Below are 22,204 nucleotides of genomic sequence, written 5' to 3'. Positions count from 1 at the left end.
TCATTTTAATTTGAAAGATTCAGATCCCCTTTGGCAGGGCAAAGGTAAACTTAAACATTTCCTGCTTATAAGTTAGAAGCAGCAAGGCATCAAGCACACAAACTAAACCCTGCATGACAGGATGAGCTTTCCCTTAGGACCTCCACTAAAAGAGCCATTGTCTTCCTACTTATGTGTGCACGTAAGACTACTGTCTGGATGTTTCTGGATACATTTCCTTTATTGTGCCCAGAAACCATATCTAAGCATGATTTGAGAATACTGAGCATTTGCCCAGGATAACTGCACAGCAAGCAGCAAAAGCATGTTGCATCTACTGAACATGTGTGCAGCTTCTAAACCCACACATCCTACAGTAATTTTCAAACACTAACATGACTTCAGTCTCTGAGAACACCAGGGTAACAATAGGAAAAACAACTGTGTGTGGCTGGATGTTGCTTCACTAAAATTGGAAAAGTTAAGGATTAAGTGTCTCACTGACTGATTACAAGCCCAAGTCAGTCTAACAGCAGTTTGCAAAGTCCACCATTTTCAAGCTAGCTTCTGAATTAAACGAGTTTTCTTAGAAAACCCATGAGAAAGCACTGCAAATAACGTTACAAATACTAAATTTTCACTAGAACATCCACAGTTTCAGTAGATTTAGGAAGAGATATTCAAAGATACAAGTGAATTCCAACTCAGTCACCCCATTGTTACCAATAGTGCTTTTGTTTCCAAACTTCAGAAAAATATAAAACTTCAAAGCTTACTACATACAAGAACAACCCATACAAATAGCAAAAATTCTGTATCTAAATACTGATACAAACTCAGAGATCTACTGAACAGACATTTATAGAAAACAATATAACACTTATTAGCCTTGCAGACAGTGCTGGTATGTGGCAGACGCCCTGAGAATTGCTCATAAAGGCAGTCCACTTGCCTAGCATTCACAATCCCTTGTACCAAGAGACGACTCCGACGCAATAAAGGCACTACACCATTTTTTAAAGCCCAAATTCTCTCAGTGTTTATGCAGACAAATCTTTTATCATCTTTTAAATACTTTCTCTGTTTTATCTTGGAGATGGAAGTATACTGTCCTTCCAAAGCACATCACATTATTGGCACACGTGACTAGTACTTACTACCAGCTGTCATAACTTCATGTTCTCTTTCCTCCTCTTCATCTTCCTGTTCTGGGTGTCCTTCTTCTCTGTCACGTTCTGCCTGCTCCTCCATTTCTGCTTCCTCATCAATTGTACGAGTAAACGGATGTTCTTGAGTATCAACATCAGCAGATTCTTGGTTATCTAGCATCTTGATTAAAGAAAACGTAGTGAAATTAATTCTCACCAATATAAAAGATTAACATACAAGAAAAGACAGTCATTTTATAACCTTTTTTCCTATCAAAAATATAGCTTTGATACTGTGTGAAATAAACAACAAAGCTGTTTACATTCAAGGCTTTAAATACAGAAGTAGCAAAATTTAATTTTTCTAGTAACTGTTACTCAGATTATCTGAAGAAAAATGTCTCTTTGCAATGCTTACTAGGCTCTGTTGTCAAACTTTGACACTTCAGCATCAAAGCTTTTAGCAACCACATGCTGCTGTTCCATAAGGAGACTAATAGCATGCTAGTGCCTTTCGTTTCAGTTGAAAACTCCCAAAGGTGAGGCAACATATAAGAAACTACCATCATATAATATTTTCTCAATATGCAGTAAAGCCTGAAGAACTGAAGAGAGATTTACAGTCTTACCCATCTGTCTCTTGAGGATGATCTGGTTTGAATAAGTTCCATGTTCTTGCAGGCAAGCAAGCGACTCCGAACTTTATATACACAGCGGTATACTTCTGCCAAGGCTTTGCCAGGCTGGTACCTACAAAAGAGACACCCAAACTGTAAAAAGTGATATAAACCTTCTTTTAAAAACTGAACTTTTAAATGGAGCTGTAAGTTACTTGCCTGCTCTCACCACAAGCTTGACTAAGCAGACTTGTATGTTTCAGAAGAGCTGCAAGAACAAATCTAGACACCGTATCTAGGAGCGATTCATTACTTAAAGTTGCAGTATCCCAATCTGAAAATAGAAAGTAATCCATCAAAACTGACTACACTTTCCAACAAACAAATATATTTTTAATCATAAAAAAACCTGATCAAAAATCTTCACCGATTTAAATCTTTAGATTTAGAAGTAGTTTTAATGCTTAAGAAATAAGTTTAGCATCAGTAACTCATAAATATGCTGCTTCGGACAAAGGTGTTTTGGTCTGCTCAAGATACTTCACTCAGAGTCAGCCAAGAGCATGCACACAAACTGACACCAGACACTCATAGAGCTGAACTCACTTGCAATTTCTCTTTCAAGCAAGGATATACAATTGGAGCTTTTTACCAAGAAACTGATTTACATGGAACTTGTTTAGAAACACACCGTATTTGAGACTTTCTGCTCTTTTACATATGATTAAAACCACATTCAGGAATTATTTTGCAGGCTCACTTAAGATAAAAAGGCCCTATCTCTGGCAGGAAAGCCAATCATTAACACAAGCACAAGCTTCACTGCTAATATTAGCAAGAAACATTTTCAGGTCTCAAAATTAAGGTTTGTCCAGTGTTTTCAGAAACTGACCTTTTCATTTCAAAATATTTTCCCCCCATTTTAATAAGAAAATACAAAACACCATATTGTTTTACTATAAAATAAGTAAACTGCTAAGCAAACCTCCACAAGGCACCATAAATTTTCATGGTGAAAAAACACAGTATTACTGTCCCATCCCCACAAAACATATTTGTAACATTTTGTTCTCAGTTAAATATTATCTATGAATCCTTGAAAACTGCTTTAAAAATCAGAAAAACTTATCTAGCCACACAGAGTTTAGTCTAATATACCTGCTCCTCAGCAAGTTCCGCTACTTTGCATTTGATGCTATGCTAACTGTCATGATACAACCTTCAGTCAGCTTGCTTTGTGGACAGAGCAGAACCCCATCAACTTCTGTAACACCCAAATCCAGAACCAAAATCATCCATATTAGCCCAGTCATTTCAGATTTTGCAGACAACCAGCACAGTTTACTGGAATTCCTATTTCTGTGGAATTCTGCACTAGAACTCTGTGTTGCTTTCAACAGGCACATGATACCATCTGCTGTCTTCTTCATCTGGCCTAGATTGTCCAGAGCTACAGAAAATTATCTCTGGATCCAGCAGTGTTACAGTACAACTGCAATACTTAGTGGATCTCACTAACTGCAGACCAAGGAAGCCTGAGCAGGAGCCCAACTTTAAGGCCATAAGCATGAAGAACCATTCATTAACGCTGTGAGGCCAGCCTCCCATGGACTTGAAAAATAACTTACCCTTCATCCCATTCCTAACATATTTTGCAAGTCACTTTGCCTTTCCCCATCTCCTCCCCATTGATTTTTCCTTCTAATTCCATGTTTCAGCCTGTTCTACTAGGACAAGGAAACATCAGTAACTGAGCAAGCAAATAAGAATGTCTGTTTTCCAGATGGGAGGGAAAAAGAACATTGAAACACATGCTTGCCAAACACTGTCAAAACGTCAATGTTAAAAATTAGTAACAGTAAAAGCAAAAGAAAAATCACGGAGCATGACAATAAAGCAAGTTTATCATGTCACAAAATTACAAGTCATTGCCGAAGTATGGGATTCTGCTAGGGTGCAGCTGAAGCACACAATACGCCTTTCACACACACACACACAGACATTCAACATCTTACCTTTACTAACAGCATAGTCCTGCATACTGATCCAGAGACTCCTTGCTGGCTCTTTTGTACAACCCAAGGCCAAATCAACATAGACTGTAATCTCAGGTCTCAGCTTATAATCAAATGGCTTCTGTTCCTCATTTCCAGATAGGGCCACTTCTAATAACGAGCTCATGCATTTATCTAAAATAAGGGAAATACCTAAGAAATTAAACTCTGCAGATTTTTATGGTCACATGCATCTATCTAAAAGTGCTTAAAACACCTTTTACTCTCCACCTTGTTAAAAAAAGAACATAAGACATCTTGTTGTCTGCCTAAAAACTCAGATAAAGAATGAAGTGACTTAAGAGTCACAATTTACATAAAATCTATATAAATTTAGAAGCATTATCCAATTTAGCTTCAATAGAATAATACTGTATCAATTCTACCCAATCTATATAGCCAAGCACTTGCAATTATTTTATGGACCCATTTCAAAATACTGTGTCTCATACGTAAGTCTTGAAGTAGAATCAGAGGAAGGAGGAGATAGGAACTAAGACAAGCAGGACACAGAGAAGCAGAAGCAAGTTCATTATTCAGACAGGAAGGGATGACTAGAAATACTAATGCTGAGTCCTGTGACCACTTCTGGTAGATCAGAAGAATTTAAGTTCGTTGTTAATAGTATTATTTCTAAAGAATAAAAATTCTACTATGTAAGTAGAATATATTTCAAAATGACCTTTTTAATAATTAAATTGAAATATGGAGCCCCTGGTGTGTCTGTTAAATTCTGGGCACCTAAGAGCAACATTAGCAGTTAACTCAGTGAAGCCTGTGTTATTTCTTTCACTGAGAAACTTTTCTCCTGTATGCATTTCCAGGACCCCTTGTAAACTACAGCATATAAATACCCATTTTCCAACTTTTTATATTACTACCTAAACAGACAAGAATGCTGAAAGACAAACTCTAAGCCCACAGGCTTCTTAAGAAATCATCAGAAATTTTAAAACTGAACATAACTATTCACACTGACAATTAAATACTTGCATTTTTCTTTACCTAAATGAGGAATATCCATTTCCACTCCATCACTGAAAAGTGGAGTTTTCAACCAATAGGCTGTATCTTGTTCCTCGGGGGACACAGGAGGTCCCTGAAGCATGCCACCAAGACACCGCCCAATAAGCAAAGCTACAGTTCTCTCTAGATCAACGAGCCATACCCAAGACTGGGCAGGCTGTGGTAAGGGCACTCCAGCAGGATCAATTAATTCAGGTCCACCTACAAGTATTAGCAATGAATTCACAAATTAGACACTGTTCCCCAGACACTGAAAACAATTCTGCCCAAACACCTATTTTGTGCAATATATATATTTCTTTGCATTCTGGTAACAAGCACAGATAAACTATATGACTGTAAACAACACTCAACTGAACCAGAATACTTTGCCAAAAATACCAATGAGAAACTCAACAAATGGCAAAGTATAGCCATTCATCTCAGCCACTTCACCTCTGGTTTTATATTTCTATTTCACTGGCACCAGAAGCATCTGGTGGCACATGTTTAGAAAGTTAGCAGGTAAATCATGACTGTAAGTTATAATTCTATTACAGGATGAAATGGAAAGCAAATGGAAAAATCTTGACGTGAAACTAAATAGATCATGACAAATTTATCTATCAGCTGCATCAGGAGAAGTACAGATTACACTTACCATGAAGTGGCCACTGTAATTCTTGATCTTCTAGAAGGGCTGCAGCAGGTAACAGTCGATTAAGACGATCTAAAGGTGGCAACAGATCTAGCAGGTAACTCAACAGAGGCCGAGCTACTGATACTGGCAGTAACAGTAATGAGTTGACAATCTGAGACAGCATACTACCAGCGGCTGATACATAAATTACATCTACAAAGAAAGAAATAAATAGTCTGAATTACAGTTCATATTCCAAGCACTATTTAACAAGTCAGAAAGAACTGCATTAAAATACTTTAGCTGTTTCAAGATGTCTCAACTGTACATGTTGAATTGGGGTTTGTTTAATAATTACTAATCCACCCCAAATTTTACTTTCATGCGTTTTTAGCAATCCCCAAAAAAAAGTACTTTTAAAAAGAAATCTAGAACTAATGACACTGAATAATGCAACAACATCCTCTCCATTCTGTACTTTTCCTGCAAAATGTTCTATCAAAATCATGAAACAGATGCTATCCTTGACCATACAATCTCCTCCTTCGGGGAGGCTCAGCAGATCATAGGAAGAATAAGGTATTTTATTATTCAATCTAGACAAACAAGAATTCCCCTAAGGTTACAGAGCCAGCATTACTGATTATTCCATGAATATTTACCTCTCAGTTTTTCCCCCACACTACCATTCCAAGAGCTTTCCTTAAGCAGTGTTGCAGAACGGGAATAGATATCTGTAGCATGAGGCAACAGAAGCTGAAGGTGCTTGTGAAGCAGTGCCACACTGCTGGAATTCTAGAAGGAAACAAACAAACATAAGAAATCTGTAAATGTATTTAAGGAACTCATTATTTCAACCAGTTTAGCTCTCAAATATTCAGAAGATTTTCAACAGAAACCTTACAACATTCTGGTGCTCATGCATGAATTTATTTCTCACCCCAAATGATAAAAATAAGGGCACACACCTCACTAACACTGTTGATGTGGCAATAAGCCAGCAACTGTTTCTGCAGTGAACATAAGAGCTCATGAAGATGAGCAGGTTGGCTGTTTTCTGATGACGACGTACCAAGTAAAAATTTATCACTGTTTTTTTCCAGTTCTCCAAAGGCTTGGTCCTATTATGACAAGGGGCGGGGGGGAAGAGAACAATTAAGTCTGTCCTCAGATTCTACAATACTATCATCTTAGAAAGCAGCCCTGGTGGCTGAGATGATACTGACAAAAAGCATACCATACAATCTACGTACTTGATGTGTTACAGTCTATCTTCCAAAAAAATTTTGAGGCCAAAGCAAGAGCAATAAAATACTTTAGTCTGCTATAAACCCAACTACATTTATATAAGCCAAGTTAAACAATAAATATCACTATAATAATATTAGAACAATAATGTTAAGACATGATTTCAGTTACTTTAGTCCACTTCAGGACAAACACATGTGGCACTGCTACTCTATATAAAAGAGTGCCATTTTCTGAAAGCTGGGAAAAACTTCTATACCTTCGAAGTTTTCAAAATTCAGTACCATAAAAAACAACAATAACAAACCACCCAAAGCCTATACATACTGTATAGAATCCCAAATTTCTTAGAAGAGTCTTCATTAAGATTTCAGCTAGATGGGTATCGGGATGACTGCTCTGGACAGCGTATGTTTGATCAGAGAGGTTTCCATAGCTTATACATAATGAGGAAGTGTCTGTGGCATCAGATGGTGAGCTATAGCCAAGCAGAGAAGCTACATGGGTGTGATCCTGCAAGCTCGTCAGGATAATATCCAATTGCATTCTCTAAAGAAAAACATTTAGACACCAGAAACACTCTTTGTTAATGAAGACAAAATAATGAGCTGTGAACTAAAAGAAGCATCAGGCGTAAAAAATGCAATAAACATATTTTAATGAGACACTAAAATAAGATGAAGGAGTTTAAGGAAAAAAAAACTCCTAACAGTTTTTCCTACAGATTTGTAGCATCAGAGAACAGCTACATATACCGAATGAGATGACCATACCTACGCTGAAAATTTGAGATTAAGAGAGATTAGACATCAGACAAAATGCTTTCTCCAGTTTATGCTCATAATAGTTACTATAATTTAATAATATATTATAGTTGTTTGATTACATGGCGTGAGGAGAGGGCAATTATTCTAATCTATACATAGGAAAAAAGAAAAGGGCAAAAACCAGGACAAGCATATATGAGACCAAACAAGGTGGCAGAAGCAGAGCAATGACCTCCAATTTCAGTAGTGTTCCCCACTACTGCTGGTTATGAATCTTGAAAATCCTGAACTTGTTCTTTGTCAGGGGTTTCAGTTTGTACCTGTGCTAATCTTCAGGAATCTTTAGAAAATCAGGATCAGAAGATCTTCTTCATAGTTTCAGTGCCAGTGTAAACTGGTCTATTCCATACTGAATATAATACATTATTGGACCAGCTTCCTATGTGTACAGAATTGAGTTACAGTTTTTCTCATTTTTTGATCTGATATTACTGCTGAAGCTTCAGTTCCTACTGCTCTCAAGGACAGGAACAGATGTCCCTTGAATTTCTTTCCTTCCATTTGCTGCATACTGGGCAAGTCTCCAAACTTTATTAGTTCCTATTCCTTAATTCCAAAATGCATTAATTCCTATTTTTTGCATTCAACAAAAACAGAAAAAAAGGTACATCCCAGTCATCTTTGCAAAGGAGGTTGAAATCCATGTAAGAAAAGCATTATACAAGTACTCTTCCCAGAAAATAGTTAATTTTCTGTTATCAATACTTCTTAAATCAGAATACTATTCAAAAATATCTAATCTTTAAACTTGTCTAGCTACTCTAACACAACAATTCTTAACCTTTCTGTAGTCAACCTTCACTTCAGAAAACATGTACTGCTCCCTGCCTCACTAGATTCTCATTTAGCCAGGCTACCTCCAGATTCTGTTAAGCTGCGCTTTGCACTGCATGTCATCAATAACATGTTTGCACTCTGCAAAGGAGGCTCACCTCACTGTTCAAAATGTTTTAGACCAGAAAAAAAGTAATAAAATACACAGCTGCTTTCAATACACAGCATATTTGCCTCAACCTTACCTGCCCTTTTGATAAGCTTTCCCATCTATCAGGACCTTGGGGGAGAAGAGAATGTAGCAATTCCATCCTCTCTCGCAATGGAGGAAGTAGCATAGTTGCTCCTACTGAGAGAGTCTCAATTACGACCTAAAATCAGAGTAGCAGAAAATACTTATTCAGTGTGTGTGGGGAAACACACACCCTCAGCTCAACTGCATCTTTAAAAAACATAGTACATCACACATGATATATCCAAAACATCCACTTAATTTAACATCCGTATTCTATTGCACAATAGCACATTAATCTTCTGTTCTGTGGTGCAAAGATATGTGGTACACTGAAGGAGTGAAATGAGATGAACAGTTTGTCAAAACACTAAAAAGGTCTCTGTAAGTCGCTATTTGCTGTAAGAGTACCATCTAAGGAGAAGGTACCCAAGTTAGCTCCTCAATCCACATTAACTTCTAAGGTTCTTTATTAGAAGCAATGATAATTGTTACAAAATAAAAGCAGCTTTTTGAAATTCTTGTGTCATCATTCTCCTCTGCCTCCAGATCTATGATAACATAGTGATGGTGATGAAAAACTTTTTAACTTTCATGAGTAAAACTGGAAAGTCAGAATTGTGTTCAGAGTGCCAAGTTCAGAAAGTCGGATAAAATTACACAGTCAAAGAAAAAAAGAAAAGAAAGGAGGAGAATTTTCACATGTGAAGAAAAAAGCATAGCTTACTTCTTGAATTTCATCAGGGACAGAGGAGTCCATCAGCCTAAACAACAGATTTCGAAGAGGACCAGCTTGCCGGCCAAGAATGCTTGTAGCTACCCCTCCAGCCAGTGCAAGTGCAAGATGATTAGAAAGCAGCTTCAAACACAGTTTAAGAAAATTGTGATGTTCCCTGTAAAAAGAAATATATCCCTGTTAATATCTCCCATTCTTAGCCTTCTTCCCTTTCACTTACTCATGCTTTAAGCTTTTAACTCTCATTTGATTCTGCAGACCAGAAAGATAAGTAAATTCCAACTGGGACATTAAAGAAACTCCTCTGAAAACCTACTGCCACTGTGTTTATAGGAACAAAAAAATCAAAACTAGAATACAGAAAAGTGTCTTTGTGGACAACGGTTCCAAGAGGAATTCAGTTTAGAAAAATAGTCCCATGAATTAGGAGTCAAAATCATCCCAAAATACACCAAAAAAGATATTCCTCACAAAATGGGAAAAAAAAAGTAGTAATAAATGCAATCTTCTCTCAGAAGACTTAGGACTAAGCCATGCAACACTGCTGCAAAGAAAAAAATCTGTAAGGATCAGTAACATGCATATGCTGTATATACCTTGATGAAGGAAAAGGAAGTGGGGGAATTTCACTGTTAATTTTGTCACAGTAGTGCTCAAGAAAAGAACGAAGATGCGAAAAGGTACTTTCTTCAAGGTCTACGCAATAAGGTCTGTGCCATGCCACAACTTGCCTGGAATCAAACATCAAAGTTAATTAACTACTGAAAATATCCTAAGTGCTTTAGTAAATTAACAGTGTGAGCAGCTTAAGTACACACGTGGACTGAACCCATTTTTGTTAGGACAAACTACTATGATTGAGGCAGACCAACTTCCTGATCCCTGAAGGTATTTTCTGTTCTGTTTTCTGTAAAGTCCTTTATAAATCAAACACCATTTATGAACAAAACCACAAGGTCATAAATATAAAGCCGTACGTATTTAATTTGATTTGTGCAGAAGCTGATCAGTACTCACGAAGCTGCTTTTAGTACAAATGCCAGGTAAAAAAGAGACTTTGATACAGTGCTGTATTTGCGTCCACTATTTTCTTAACTGGTATTTCGTAAATTAGTTCCCTTTAAAAAGTGGCGTTTGAAATTCTTCCTGAATTATCTTCCAAATACTAACTTTTCCTAATCCTTTGTGTTAGGCCATATATAAATCTGAAGTTTACCAGTTCATCTCAATTACTTGCTCATATCTTTGGTTTAACAAAGTATTATTTCAGTTATTAATATTAATTACCAAGGTATTCATTTAGGTACAGGTTTTTAGTTCAGGTTAACACATAGCCATCATCCAGACATTTAAGATTAGATAAATTACTAGGTAGATTTAAACAAACTTCTCGATTCCCCAAAGTGTTCTGCTTAGTCTACTCCTTGTTACACTAAAGGAAACTGCCTAAGCCATAAAATAGTTCTGACTTGTCAGAAGCAAAACTAAAAAATCCTGACTTGTTTTTCCTCCTACTGCCTAACTTGTCAACTTTTAGGAAAGAGAGGTAATTTCTGTCTAACAAAATCTTCATATAGTAAGAACTAACATCCAGTCCTTGGCACTGTTCTATTTTCGCTTGTAATCTGTAACAATTTAAAACAGAGGGAGAGGCGAAAAGAGGAGCGAGAGGGGACTCTCCAGTCCAAAACACGACAAATAGAACACTGAAAATACAAGACACAGCTAACACCTTCTGTAAAGAGTTAAATGTATCCCAAAGTGAACTTGTACAAACATTTGTCTCCAAACATCACTGTTACCTGTCCCTTGGCAGAGCTGTCCAGGCAAGGCTATGGGACGTTCCTGCTGAAATCTGTTGAATTGCAACTCCATCTAACCCACTTACTTTCTTCGGTTTAGTAATGGGACCAGTAGAGTTTCCCTGACCACACTGTCCCATTGAATTGTTACCCCAAGCATAAACTTCATTATCTAAAAACAGAAAGAAATCAGAAAATACAGATACAATTGCTTTTGATCAAGTGGAGGATTATGCATTTTTACATCTTATTCTTTTTACCATGAGAAAGTGCCAAACAGTGACTGTCACCAATTGAAATATCAACTATCCTTGTAGCAGCCAGTTCTTCAATAAGCTTGGGTCGGAGAGCAGTTGCCTCTGAAGAGCCGCAGCCTAGGCACGCACCACAGCCCCATGCATAAACCTAGAGCAAACCACAGAACAGCAGCAGGTCAAGTCTATATTACTGGTGATCATGAACAAACAATACACCAGATAACCACTTGCACAAGATTTGCAACTGAGCTTTCAACAAAACACGCACAGTACGTTGATGTATCTAACGTATGTTTCATATAATCCCTATTTCTTCCCCCTAGACACTTAGATCACTGGCCAAAGAGCACATCAATGGGGAGGTTGTTGCAAGAAAAGAAACTGCTGCAGTAAATCCCAACATCCCTAATCCATACTTTAAAACCTCACTGCCTTTGAATCACGGGGGGGTGAGGGTGGGGAGTCAGTGAGCTACCTGTACAGAAATGCTTGTTGTATTGCATATATAGACATCATGCCAGTAAGGGCCCACATTTACACCTAAACATTATCTTCAAGCTCTCTAGAGATTTTTCAGATTTGAAACAGAACTTTCAGTTAACACCTGTATTCTGAAGTACACACACATTAAAAAAAAACTTAAATCACTTAACCACTCGGTTTGCTTAATGCCTTAAAATTTACAAGCATTTCACTGTTCTTTATTTCTAGAACCTACTTAGCTTCCTGAACTCAATTTGATTTTGTACCAGTTACATTTATTAACCTAAAAATACTTCATTTCCTGTGGCTAAGCAAGACTCTTGAGCAGGGTACTTTCACATACTTCAGCACATTTTGAACTACTCCAGCACATTGGCATCTCAGTACTTCAGTCAATATATAAACCAGAACTTTACTGCAATTTAAGTACTAGCTTGATACTTTCTTGACATTCAAAACAATAAACCCACACCCATCTTCCCCAGCTCTCATCACCAGAGTGAAAACTCAGGTTTGCCTACCTGCCCTGTTGACGTCAAGGCAAGTGAAGATTGGCTCCCAGCACAAACTTTTCGAATAAACATTCCTTGCAAGGCTTCTATCACTTTAGGTTTATATACTCTATTTGTGTCACCATGACCAAGTTTGCCTATGAAAAGGAGGAAACGCAAGTGGAAGAGATTTTCAGTACATAAATTATGACAATTACAGGTACCCAAGAAGGTTCTTTTTGGATTTCCTAAAACATCCTAATGTATTTTTAAAGTCAAAACATATTATAATTTTTACAAAACTTCATATATTTTAATTGCAGGAATTACAGACTTATTGAAACATATTTATTACAGTTACTTAAATTTTGAAATATTAATTCCATATATCTGCAATCTTCATTACCTGCTGGTTAATTGCTAAAGCATTCCAAAGCACTAAGTCTTTTCATATTTGGCAAAAAAAGATTAATTTATAAAGTGGCTTGAAAAAAAAAACCAACTTCTCTGGATTTTTTTCCCCAATAGCTGTGTGCATTTGTGTAACTATTAATTGTAATTCTCTTATTCCTCCTTAAAGTTTCTCTTGAAAACAGCTATTCACCTCCACAACTTCACTATTTTCAATCAATGACCTGAAAAGGAAGGACTACCACCAGACCATATCAGTGTAAGGACAGAAAAACAAGCTCCAAAAGGAAGGACAAACACCAAAATCAAATGTGAAATCTATTACAATGACCAATAATTCCTACAAAGGTTCTGCGTTGTTCCTTGTTGGTTTAGCTTTCCTATAAAGGAACCACAAGCCTCATGATTTCACAACAGTATTTTAGTAGCACATTACTACTATCCAAAAGCCAAATTGATTGAACTTTATTGACACAGAAGAGCAAACTCCAATACTCTGTGAAGGTTAAGATGCCTCTCCTGCTAAAATCTCCTTTTTCAACTGAAATTACAGAAAGAAGGGACAGAGAAATGGGAACAATTCTATCTGTGCATGTCAGAGCCAGCTTTCGAAGGAAATTCAAATTCCTACCCAATCTCATTAACCACCAACTTGATGATGAAGTTTCTGTAGTCTGCATTTTCTTCTCTTCTCACACTAGACTAGGGAGCAATAATACAGCAATTTTAATCTGAGTTGTAATTTTTCCTCTAGCAGAATCACCAAATTTAGCTAAATAAAGCAATAACAGAAAATTAATTATTCTGTGTTTGACAAAGCAGCTACAGGCAACGAAGGTTAGAAACCTTTCATTTCTGAGATGGGAGATATCTCTTCGAGAGGCCATTTAAATGCAACAGTTTCTAGTGCATAAATAAAGTTACTGCTGTATTAAACTAGGGAGTTTACTTGAAAAACAAACCAACACTTTTCCCAGAATTGTTCATGCATTCATTGAGCTTTCTGCTCTGTGAAAACCCTCCTCCTCCTGATAATCCTTTCTGGAGTCCATACTCTTGCAGATAAACTTCAAATACTGTATTTAGATTTTACTTTGCTTTTACCTTTTCTTGAACAGCTAACAAATGATCAAAAAAGCCAAAAACAAACTGCAAGGAGGTAGATGGAATAAGACAAAAATTACTACTGAAACGTTAGGTTTACCTACCATTGTCTCCTCCTCCAAATGACCATACTGTTCTCCCATCTTTGGAGAGAGCTATTGTGTGTGAACTGCCACAGGAAACCTCTCCTACATTGCTAATATCTTTTACTAAAGTCGGAATGTTGCGGCTGTTGCTGTCACCATGACCTGATGAGAAAAGAAAAATGTATTTTCTGTGAGGATTTAAGCTCTATGTATGGGTTTGAATTTCAGTAAGATTTGCAAAACCCACATACATTATAATAGTCAGAAATACCAATTTCTGTCCACTTTCTGCAAAGATCTGCAGTAAGGCTTAGAAGACATAAGCAGTCAGTTCAACAAACGCTTCGTTATTGTAAGACATACTCCAGAACACTTATTCATACCTTACTGCCACTAAAACCATAGAACTATTTTCTACCTAGCTTAAAAGAAATAAAAAGAATTACTAATACAATTGCTTTTAAAACTAACTGATCAGGCAGCTATACTTCCTAATGCTGGGCAGCAGATGGACTGAACAGCATGGGACACACTCTTACTACAGTCAATACAAGCACGGACAAATAAAACCATCAAACTAGTTAGTCACAATTCTAGCTGGTTCCTTTCTGTAGAAGCCCAATGCATTACAGCATCATCTACTTCATAATAAACATGAGTTACATGTGTAACAAACTACATGAATTCTGCAGATACAGAAGAAAAATTGGGGAACACAGGGAAAATAATTACTACACGGTATTCATAACAGATTAAATGTGAACAAATTACTATAACCTAATTAAATGCTACTTGTTAGCAGAGCACTGAAACTCAGCACTGCAAACTCCAAACTCCCCAAAGCACATGAAAACCCCTCATTAACCTAAAACTCAATGAGAAAGTTTCCACAATTCCCCCTGAAACCGTAGGTTAAACTTCTAACCCAGTGTTCTGTTCTTAACAGGGAAGGGCTCACCACTTCTTTCTACTGGTTACCTTGAAAAACTGACAGTATAAAAGTTGTAGAACATCATCTACATCTTCTGACCCTCTCCATTACCTGCTTTTACCCCTCCCTCTACTTGGCGATCATGATTCAAACCAAAGACAGCAGAAAGGAACTGATAGCAGGAAGGAACTAAAGTCCAACTTGAGACAATTTTCCATGCAAGATCTGTTGGTTCAACTGAACCTGCTGGAGAAGGGTGGGCTTGTAATAGGCATACCAGCTGTACAGCAAAGATGATGAAATGGACAAGTGAACTTTAAGCCAACAGAAATACTGTGGGTTTTGTTTTAGTTAAATGTAACCTTTTAGACATATTAAAAGGACATAAAGCCTTTCTGGATCTTAATGTCAAGTATCCTTATGAATATCACAGTAGAATCAGATCCTTGATATTATTAGCCAGTTATTCATGACTGTTACAAGAACCATCCTATCATCACTAGATCATGTTTGTCTAGAATGCCAGTTAATTGCCTACTCTTTACATTCAGATGGGAATGGTAATCACACACAGTCTTGTGAATGAAGGCAACTTTTGCCACAAATAAAAATTCAATAAAGTAGAATCTTTGTAATATTAACTGCATTAAAGTATTTTAAGAGTATCCGCACTAGTTTTAATACAGTCACCTTTATGCACACACCTGTGTACCAATGTGCATTTAGAAGAGACAATAAAAGAACAAAGCAAATACATGTGTACTGTCATTACCAGACACAGGAATTCTTTCAAAAGCATCCCATGAAGCTTTAAAATTACCTAATCTTCCAAAGTCTCCTTCTCCCCACGTATACAGCTCTCCATCTTCTGTAACAGCAGCGCTATGTCTGTACCCAGCTGACACACACACAACGACCTACATGACATCCAAAAATGAAAAGCAAGTTTTGACAGAAATCGAAGAGCAAATCTGAATGCTTACGAAAGTCGAGTTTCAAAAGCAGGCTATATAAAATCCACTTGTTTGCTTGCGTGGAGCAAGTACACATGCAAATTAATTTCTGCAATCTTTTCCATTTAGTATTTGCCAAGTGAAATCAGTACACAAAGAAACAAGGTTATATAGAAAACTGGTCGCGATTTATTTATCAAACAAACTTAACAGAAAGATATCCTAATCTCACTGCAGCAAAAAGAAGTATCAGCAAATGTTTAGAACACTGGCCAAAGCACACAGATACGGAAGAGAAGGCCTTGTAGGGTAATACAAAGCCACTTCTCAAATTAAGACGCTGTAAAGTTGAATACGGAAAGTCCTAAAGTTAAGCTAACAAAAGCAGCCTCTTCTGGCATGTCACTGCAGTTCAGCAAAAGCACATGAGCCAGTTATACTCTTAAGACTATGAGAAGGTTTAGTAACAATGCCATTTTCCAAACCACATACCTAAAGGCAACTGTGAGGTTTAGTGCATTGCTGAAAGCAGACTCAGCTTCAAAGAGGAGTTAGAAACAACACAGAACTTTTACATAAGATCTCATATGTTTCAATTTTGACGCAACATCACAATGAACAGAATAAAACCATGTGCTCTACTATTCAAAACATACCTTTCCTTGCAGAGGACCCTGAATAAGTTTGGGATATTTCTGAGTTGAACTATTTCCATGTCCCAGTTTTCCATAGTCACCATCACCCCAGCTGAAGACTTCCCCTTCTGTGGTAAATGCTAAAGTGTGACCATCTGATCCTTTGGAAGATGACACTTTTTTAATAGACCTATGAGGCTCAAAAGTCAATTTTTTCAATGTTGACTGATTATTGGAGTCACCCAATCCCAGTCTCCCATAGCTGCCTTTACCACAGGCTCTAACAGAACCATCCGTAGAAATAACAAAGGTACAATATTGTCCAGCTTCAATCTATAAACAGAAAGGTTAAAGAAGTAAAAAAGAAAGATTAGATAAATATAGAATTCTCATATGGATCCAGAAGTCTGTACTTTTAAACAGAATGACAGGTTGCTTTACATAACCCTTTCATATAACATAATGTAAAAATTAAGGCAAATTCGGTCCACAGCAAGGAGTAAAATATAATCTCTTGAAAAATATGAGTAAATCTAATCAGTATTTACATTCTTCTCCTCAAGAAAAGAATCTGGTTTATTTGTATTTCTTCTAAAGACTACAGAACTCAAGCTGCCTTAAGATCTCCAAGTCGCATGAATGGAGATAGACAATCTCTGAAGATACTTTAACTTCTTAAGATTAAAAAGACAAAGCGACAGCTTCGTAAAGCACTGCAGGTTTTGCTTAATTCTAACCAGGCTCAAGTGGTAAGATTACCTAAATCCACTACTGTTTTGAGACTATGTATTTTAATTATATACACACCAAGTAATAAAACCAAAAGTTTTTCTGAAGGTAAGAACTGTCTCTACTGGAAAGCCAGCACAGAGCTGGAGAATGACCTAACAGCAAGCCAACTAATCCTGCAATAACCTGCCATAGAGCTCAACACACTGTAAGTGCAAAGCCGGTTCAAATCTGAAGCATAAAGACACTGCATACCCACATCATAAACCGGCCTGAAGCAGGCACTAGGCTGCACTGCGACAGCCTTATTTACTGGAAATTACCTTCTTCATACAGACAAATCCTACAAGATCGCTGATGAAGGTTAAAGAAAAAATTCTTTATCCCCATGGGAAATGACATGAATTTGTTGCATGGGTGTATGCAGTACTATTTAAAGCATAACCCATTGAGATGGCTCATTCCACTCTTGTGTATTAGGGGTTTGTGTTAACAAAGTTTTCTGAATACATAAACATACTTTATGATGCCTGGTCCTGCAGTCCACTGCCATATAAAATAGACAGTAACGTCAACAGAAACAATTTCAGAGTATGCACCTAAATTGTCTAGGGGCCAAAAAAATGCTTTTACTTAAGTCAACACTGCAAAGCCAGGATAGCAACAGAAAAGCAAACCGTTATATTCTGTGCCACGCATCACTAAAAGTGCTCAGTTGCAAATGCAGAATGTGCGACTGAGAGCAGAAAGAGCACCCTGTATTTGGATTTTCAGAAAGCTAATTAAGGTTGCTGTGCCAGCAGTTAGCCAAAAAAAACCCCACAAAAACTAGAGGCAAACAAATTTGTCTCTGCAAATGCATTTCGTAGCAAGTTAAGGTAATTCAATTGTTCTTTTTATATGATATTGATCTCTGTGCGCCAATAAAAACAAAATGGAGTGGTTTTTCCAGCCATCAATACAAGTACTGAGATTCTTTCAATAAAATAACTTGTGTGACTACTGCTGAGCATTATAACTTCATTACAACTTGACACTCAGAAATAAAGTACTAGTTTCTAATTTTATACTACAACTACGAAGCTGTTAAATGTTACATAGTATACCACTATAGGTGTCACTCACTGTCTGTGCATCAGAAAAACTTGGAGCAAGCTTGGGCTGAAGTATTTTCTCTTGAGTTCCTTCTACCAGTTGATGACTGCTGTTGCTACCCCAAACATATACTTCACAGGTCTCAGATACAATGGGAGCATCCCCCGTTTGAATGCTGTCAGGGCTGGCACATGTCCTTGAATAGTCTGATGCCATTCGACAAACCTATTAAAAAAGAGATTTATTACATAGTAGCATTTCCACTTCTTTCCATATAGTCACAATGTTTAATGTAACTTTAATTTCCCCTCAATGATTCTTTGCCTAAAACGTAAATCGTCCATCACCATATCATTAGGTTGCCCAAACTACTTTGTTTCTCTGCATCTTAATTATTCACCATTTTTTCTCCTCCTCTTCTACTCCAGAATAACTCAGCAGAGACTGGACCATACCCACACGTACACACCAATCAGAGGTGTGAGAGGGAAGAAAACTACAGTTACCTCAAGTCAGGGTTCATTTCAAGACATACCTCTTCAAACAAACACAGTGCAGCCTCGTAAAGAGAACATAAGCCATCAGATGTCCTAGTTGGCTCTCTCCATTGACTTCGATCAGCAGATGATCCCTACAATTTTTAAATGTTGTTATTATGAGAAAAAAACCCTGGATGCAGCAACAATGCACCTGTACAAAATACATTAAGGGTTTGTTCTGATAGCTGTGCAAAATTAAAGCTTTTCCTATAAGCGTAAGTACGCTACCTTTCTCCCCTGAGCTGCGATATCTGCATATACTCTGGGATAACAAAAATGTGACAAGTGCTAGTTAAACATTCTTATTTAGTAATTTCTGTGAAAATACCCAAGTTTAATTTCTCCTAAACATTTTTCTGCAATACACATCATTTGTATTTAAAGAGATTATAATTGAAAAATGACTAATCATCATTTTTGTGTTTACCTAATTTCCATGTTTTAGTGTCTAAATTTATACCTAATCCAGAACCAACACCAAATAAAATTGCCCATCAGGACTTTCAATCCAATTCAGATCCTGCCACTGCCATGCTCTTCTCATGGTCACTATTCTTTACATTTTTTAGGTTTTTCAATTTATGTTTATTAGCAAACATTATGAGCCTGAGAGAAAAGAATGACTACGTCAGAGGAAAAGTCATTCCTTGTTTCAGTCTGAGCACAAGGCAGAAGCCTGCCACAGCTTCTGATTGCATATTGTGCAATAACTTCATAGCTTTCAAAAGAATATCCATCCAGGACTAGAAGTAAGCACTCAATATACAAAGCAGTGTGCCGTACTTCCAAACAATTCAGCTCATTTGCTGATTGCATTCATTTCTGAGCAGTAGCAAAACCACTAAACATGTCAAATCTTACTGATCATCTGAATATATAAAGGAGAAGTCCAGGCTAATTGGAGAATATGCAATAGAAGTAGCTTCAACTAGGAAACAAGGCAGACTGCGAAACTTGGATTTCTAAGCAAATTCAGCTTATAATGGTTCCATATTTTCTCACTTTTTTGCTATGATCTTAAACGTAAAGTACATCCTTGATTCTTTTCCTGAAGTTAAACATAACACCAGAAGTGACAACACAGTGATTGCTTTTGTGTTTCATCTTTACCTACAAGAAAATGGAAGGGCAGGGAAGGAAAAAAGGAGACAGTGGGTAACCCAGGAAATACTGGAAGAAAACATTTCACAGAAGAAACCCCTTTTTTAATATTTTAAGCAAACTGTTCAGCAAATCAGCATTCAGTGTTGAGAAACTATTTAAAGTTAAGAATGCAACTACATTTGCAACATAGAAAAAAATCAAAGCTGGTATACTCACCAAAGATCGTCGCATCTGTGTTAATATGCTCATAAAGCAGTCAAAGCTGATCATCCCTTCTGGACTTTGCAGCAACTTTGTTTTCTCCATGGTGTTCACTACAGCTGAAGCACCTAAAGCCATTTCTATCCATTCAAGAAGGTATCGCAAGGCACCTCGTTGGGCAGCCAAACCAAGAAGCAATTCAGAAGCTAATCTACGACCTAATGTGTCTGCCCCAGAGTTTGGAATTGTTACTCCTTTAAGAAATGTTGTTACTTGTGATAAACAGTCCAACCCCATTGGTGGAATTTTGCTTTCATTTGCTAAAGATAAAGGTGGCAAAGAGCTTACAACTTCTATTGCAGTATGGATAACATCATTGCAAAGACTGAGGCCAGGTCCTGACGCTGGCATCATCCAACTTTGTCTTAGCAGTGCAAATAACAAGCTCAATCCAGTCCGAACCCCCATTTCTATGAGTGCATCTGTACTTGACCTTGGACGTTCACTGACAGAATGCACATCTGTGGATCCAGAACTGCTCTCTGGTGAATGCTGCTGTTGTTTCACCTTCCCCTTGTCATGATATTTATTAGAAAGTGCATAGAAGACACGCTGCAACACAAGAAGACGTTTTCGAAGTGCTCCAGCAAATGGAGAGTCTGAGCATACCATCTTCGCCAGTGCCAGCTGGCTGCTAAGAAGGGCATCCAAGTAGTGGTCCTGTTCATCACTAGATAGTGATTCCCGCTCAAAATCTGGTAACTGAGGTCCTTTGAGGCACAGAACCTGCTGGGGCAATGGCACTACTTCTTTATTGCTGACTAACTTAGCGTACAAGATAGAAACTCCCTCCCTTGTTGCAATAGATTCACTGTCTTCTGTGATCCAGGAGCTGTTCAGATGTTCAAGCCATTTCAGCTTCACAGGCGGGACCATAGCTGCCATGTTGGTTTACTCCTTTGCCATCAGTCCTGGAGATGAAAAACAACCTGTAAGTGGGTGTACAAAATTATTTACTGAACTTGTTACTACTCACAGTATGACAGATCCTAATAACCCTTTTAAAAAGTAAGTAGCCTTGTATTTCCCTGATGCTCAGCCACTGCAAACCTCTCAACCATACTACTCAAACATGCAAGCGGAAGCCATAAAAAACCCCAAATGACACTGTAACAAACTACTTCAAAAATTAAGGTGGTGCAAGTTCACAAAAGAACTGCATGTTAGGAAGACAAAATTTGGAGGTAAAACAGAGGAAAGAAATTAGTTTTTAGTTAAGTTTTGAGAGAGCTTCTCTATCTTGAAACAAACAATGTAGTATTGTGATTAATAAGTTGGTAAAACAATGACAACACAAAGTGCAGAGGCACCTCTATCACTGTAGATCAGCATGTCACGTGTGAAGAACTGGATGTAAGAAGTAGCATGATTAATAGCTTGAAATTCCATGGTAAAACGTGCAAGCTTTTCAATTACAGCATAAAAAGTTCTCCAGTAAGTAGAGAATCTATTATTTGGAGATTCAATAGTAGAAGAACCTGGTAAATCACAGAAGGATGAGTTACCATGAAAGAAAATACAATCCTGAGGAGCATTGACAAGCACTTCCAGAATGCTTGGGAAGGTTAAGGAAAGGAAGCATTTTTACACAGTTTTGTAAAATGCTGATCAACTGGGTTAAGCAGCTGGATTTCTGTCATGAACTCATGAAGAACTGACACTGGATCATGCAGAGAAAAAGATTATTCCTCTCATCTACCCTAACAGAGAAACTAGCCTCAAAGTCAGACTACAAGAGTGGCTTGTCAGTATAGCAGATCAAAATAAACATGTACAGAATAAAAACTAAATAAAATGAAATGTGGTCTATAAAATACAGCAGAGAAAAAAGGTGGGTGGAGTGGCTAAGTAAGCAAAAGGAGAATATTCACAAAAGAACAGATGGGTATGAAACAATCACAAATGCATTTAAAGTGAGAAACTCAGAGGTTTGTTCCCCAATTACTTTCTGTAGTAAGTTTCTAATGGAAATAGCAACCCTTCTGAAAAGGAATACAGTAACTTCTGAAATACAAGACAGAGAATTTTTCCAGCCTCGTGTTGTCATTCTTCCAAGAAAATAT

At 37.3% G+C, this 22,204-nt stretch overlaps 1 protein-coding gene across 9 annotated transcripts in view; it reads right to left on the bottom strand.

The window, feature by feature from the left end:
- The window catches only part of HERC1 (HECT and RLD domain containing E3 ubiquitin protein ligase family member 1), a 115,153-nt gene that overhangs the window by 56,618 nt on the left and 36,331 nt on the right, over positions 1-22,204 (bottom strand). For 7 of the 9 annotated variants that reach the window (XM_080626614.1, XM_080626611.1, XM_080626618.1 and 4 more), the window contains exons 2-22: positions 20,097-21,052; positions 18,773-18,868; positions 18,268-18,462; positions 16,435-16,746; positions 15,646-15,742; positions 13,913-14,056; positions 12,324-12,451; positions 11,323-11,467; positions 11,063-11,234; positions 9,857-9,991; positions 9,252-9,417; positions 8,538-8,663; positions 7,019-7,240; positions 6,412-6,564; positions 6,106-6,238; positions 5,465-5,656; positions 4,804-5,025; positions 3,760-3,933; positions 1,964-2,078; positions 1,757-1,877; positions 1,137-1,308 (exon numbers count right to left, since the gene is read on the bottom strand). In XM_080626614.1, coding sequence (XP_080482740.1) covers positions 1,137-1,308; positions 1,757-1,877; positions 1,964-2,078; positions 3,760-3,933; positions 4,804-5,025; positions 5,465-5,656; positions 6,106-6,238; positions 6,412-6,564; positions 7,019-7,240; positions 8,538-8,663; positions 9,252-9,417; positions 9,857-9,991; positions 11,063-11,234; positions 11,323-11,467; positions 12,324-12,451; positions 13,913-14,056; positions 15,646-15,742; positions 16,435-16,746; positions 18,268-18,462; positions 18,773-18,868; positions 20,097-21,026 — 4,150 coding nt within the window. In that variant the 5' untranslated portion in view covers positions 21,027-21,052. Of the gene's footprint in view, positions 1-1,136; positions 1,309-1,756; positions 1,878-1,963; positions 2,079-3,759; positions 3,934-4,803; positions 5,026-5,464; positions 5,657-6,105; positions 6,239-6,411; positions 6,565-7,018; positions 7,241-8,537; positions 8,664-9,251; positions 9,418-9,856; positions 9,992-11,062; positions 11,235-11,322; positions 11,468-12,323; positions 12,452-13,912; positions 14,057-15,645; positions 15,743-16,434; positions 16,747-18,267; positions 18,463-18,772; positions 18,869-20,096; positions 21,071-22,204 lie in introns of all 9 variants that reach the window. The other 2 variants (XM_080626612.1, XM_080626619.1) reach the window with 2 other exon arrangements.

The sequence above is a fragment of the Psittacula echo genome, assembly GCF_963264785.1.
Source record: "Psittacula echo genome assembly, chromosome: 10".
Taxonomy (NCBI): Eukaryota; Metazoa; Chordata; class Aves; order Psittaciformes; family Psittacidae; genus Psittacula; species Psittacula echo.
The sequence above is the reverse complement of the archived record's forward strand: the minus strand, read 5'-3'. Positions and strand labels throughout refer to the sequence as shown.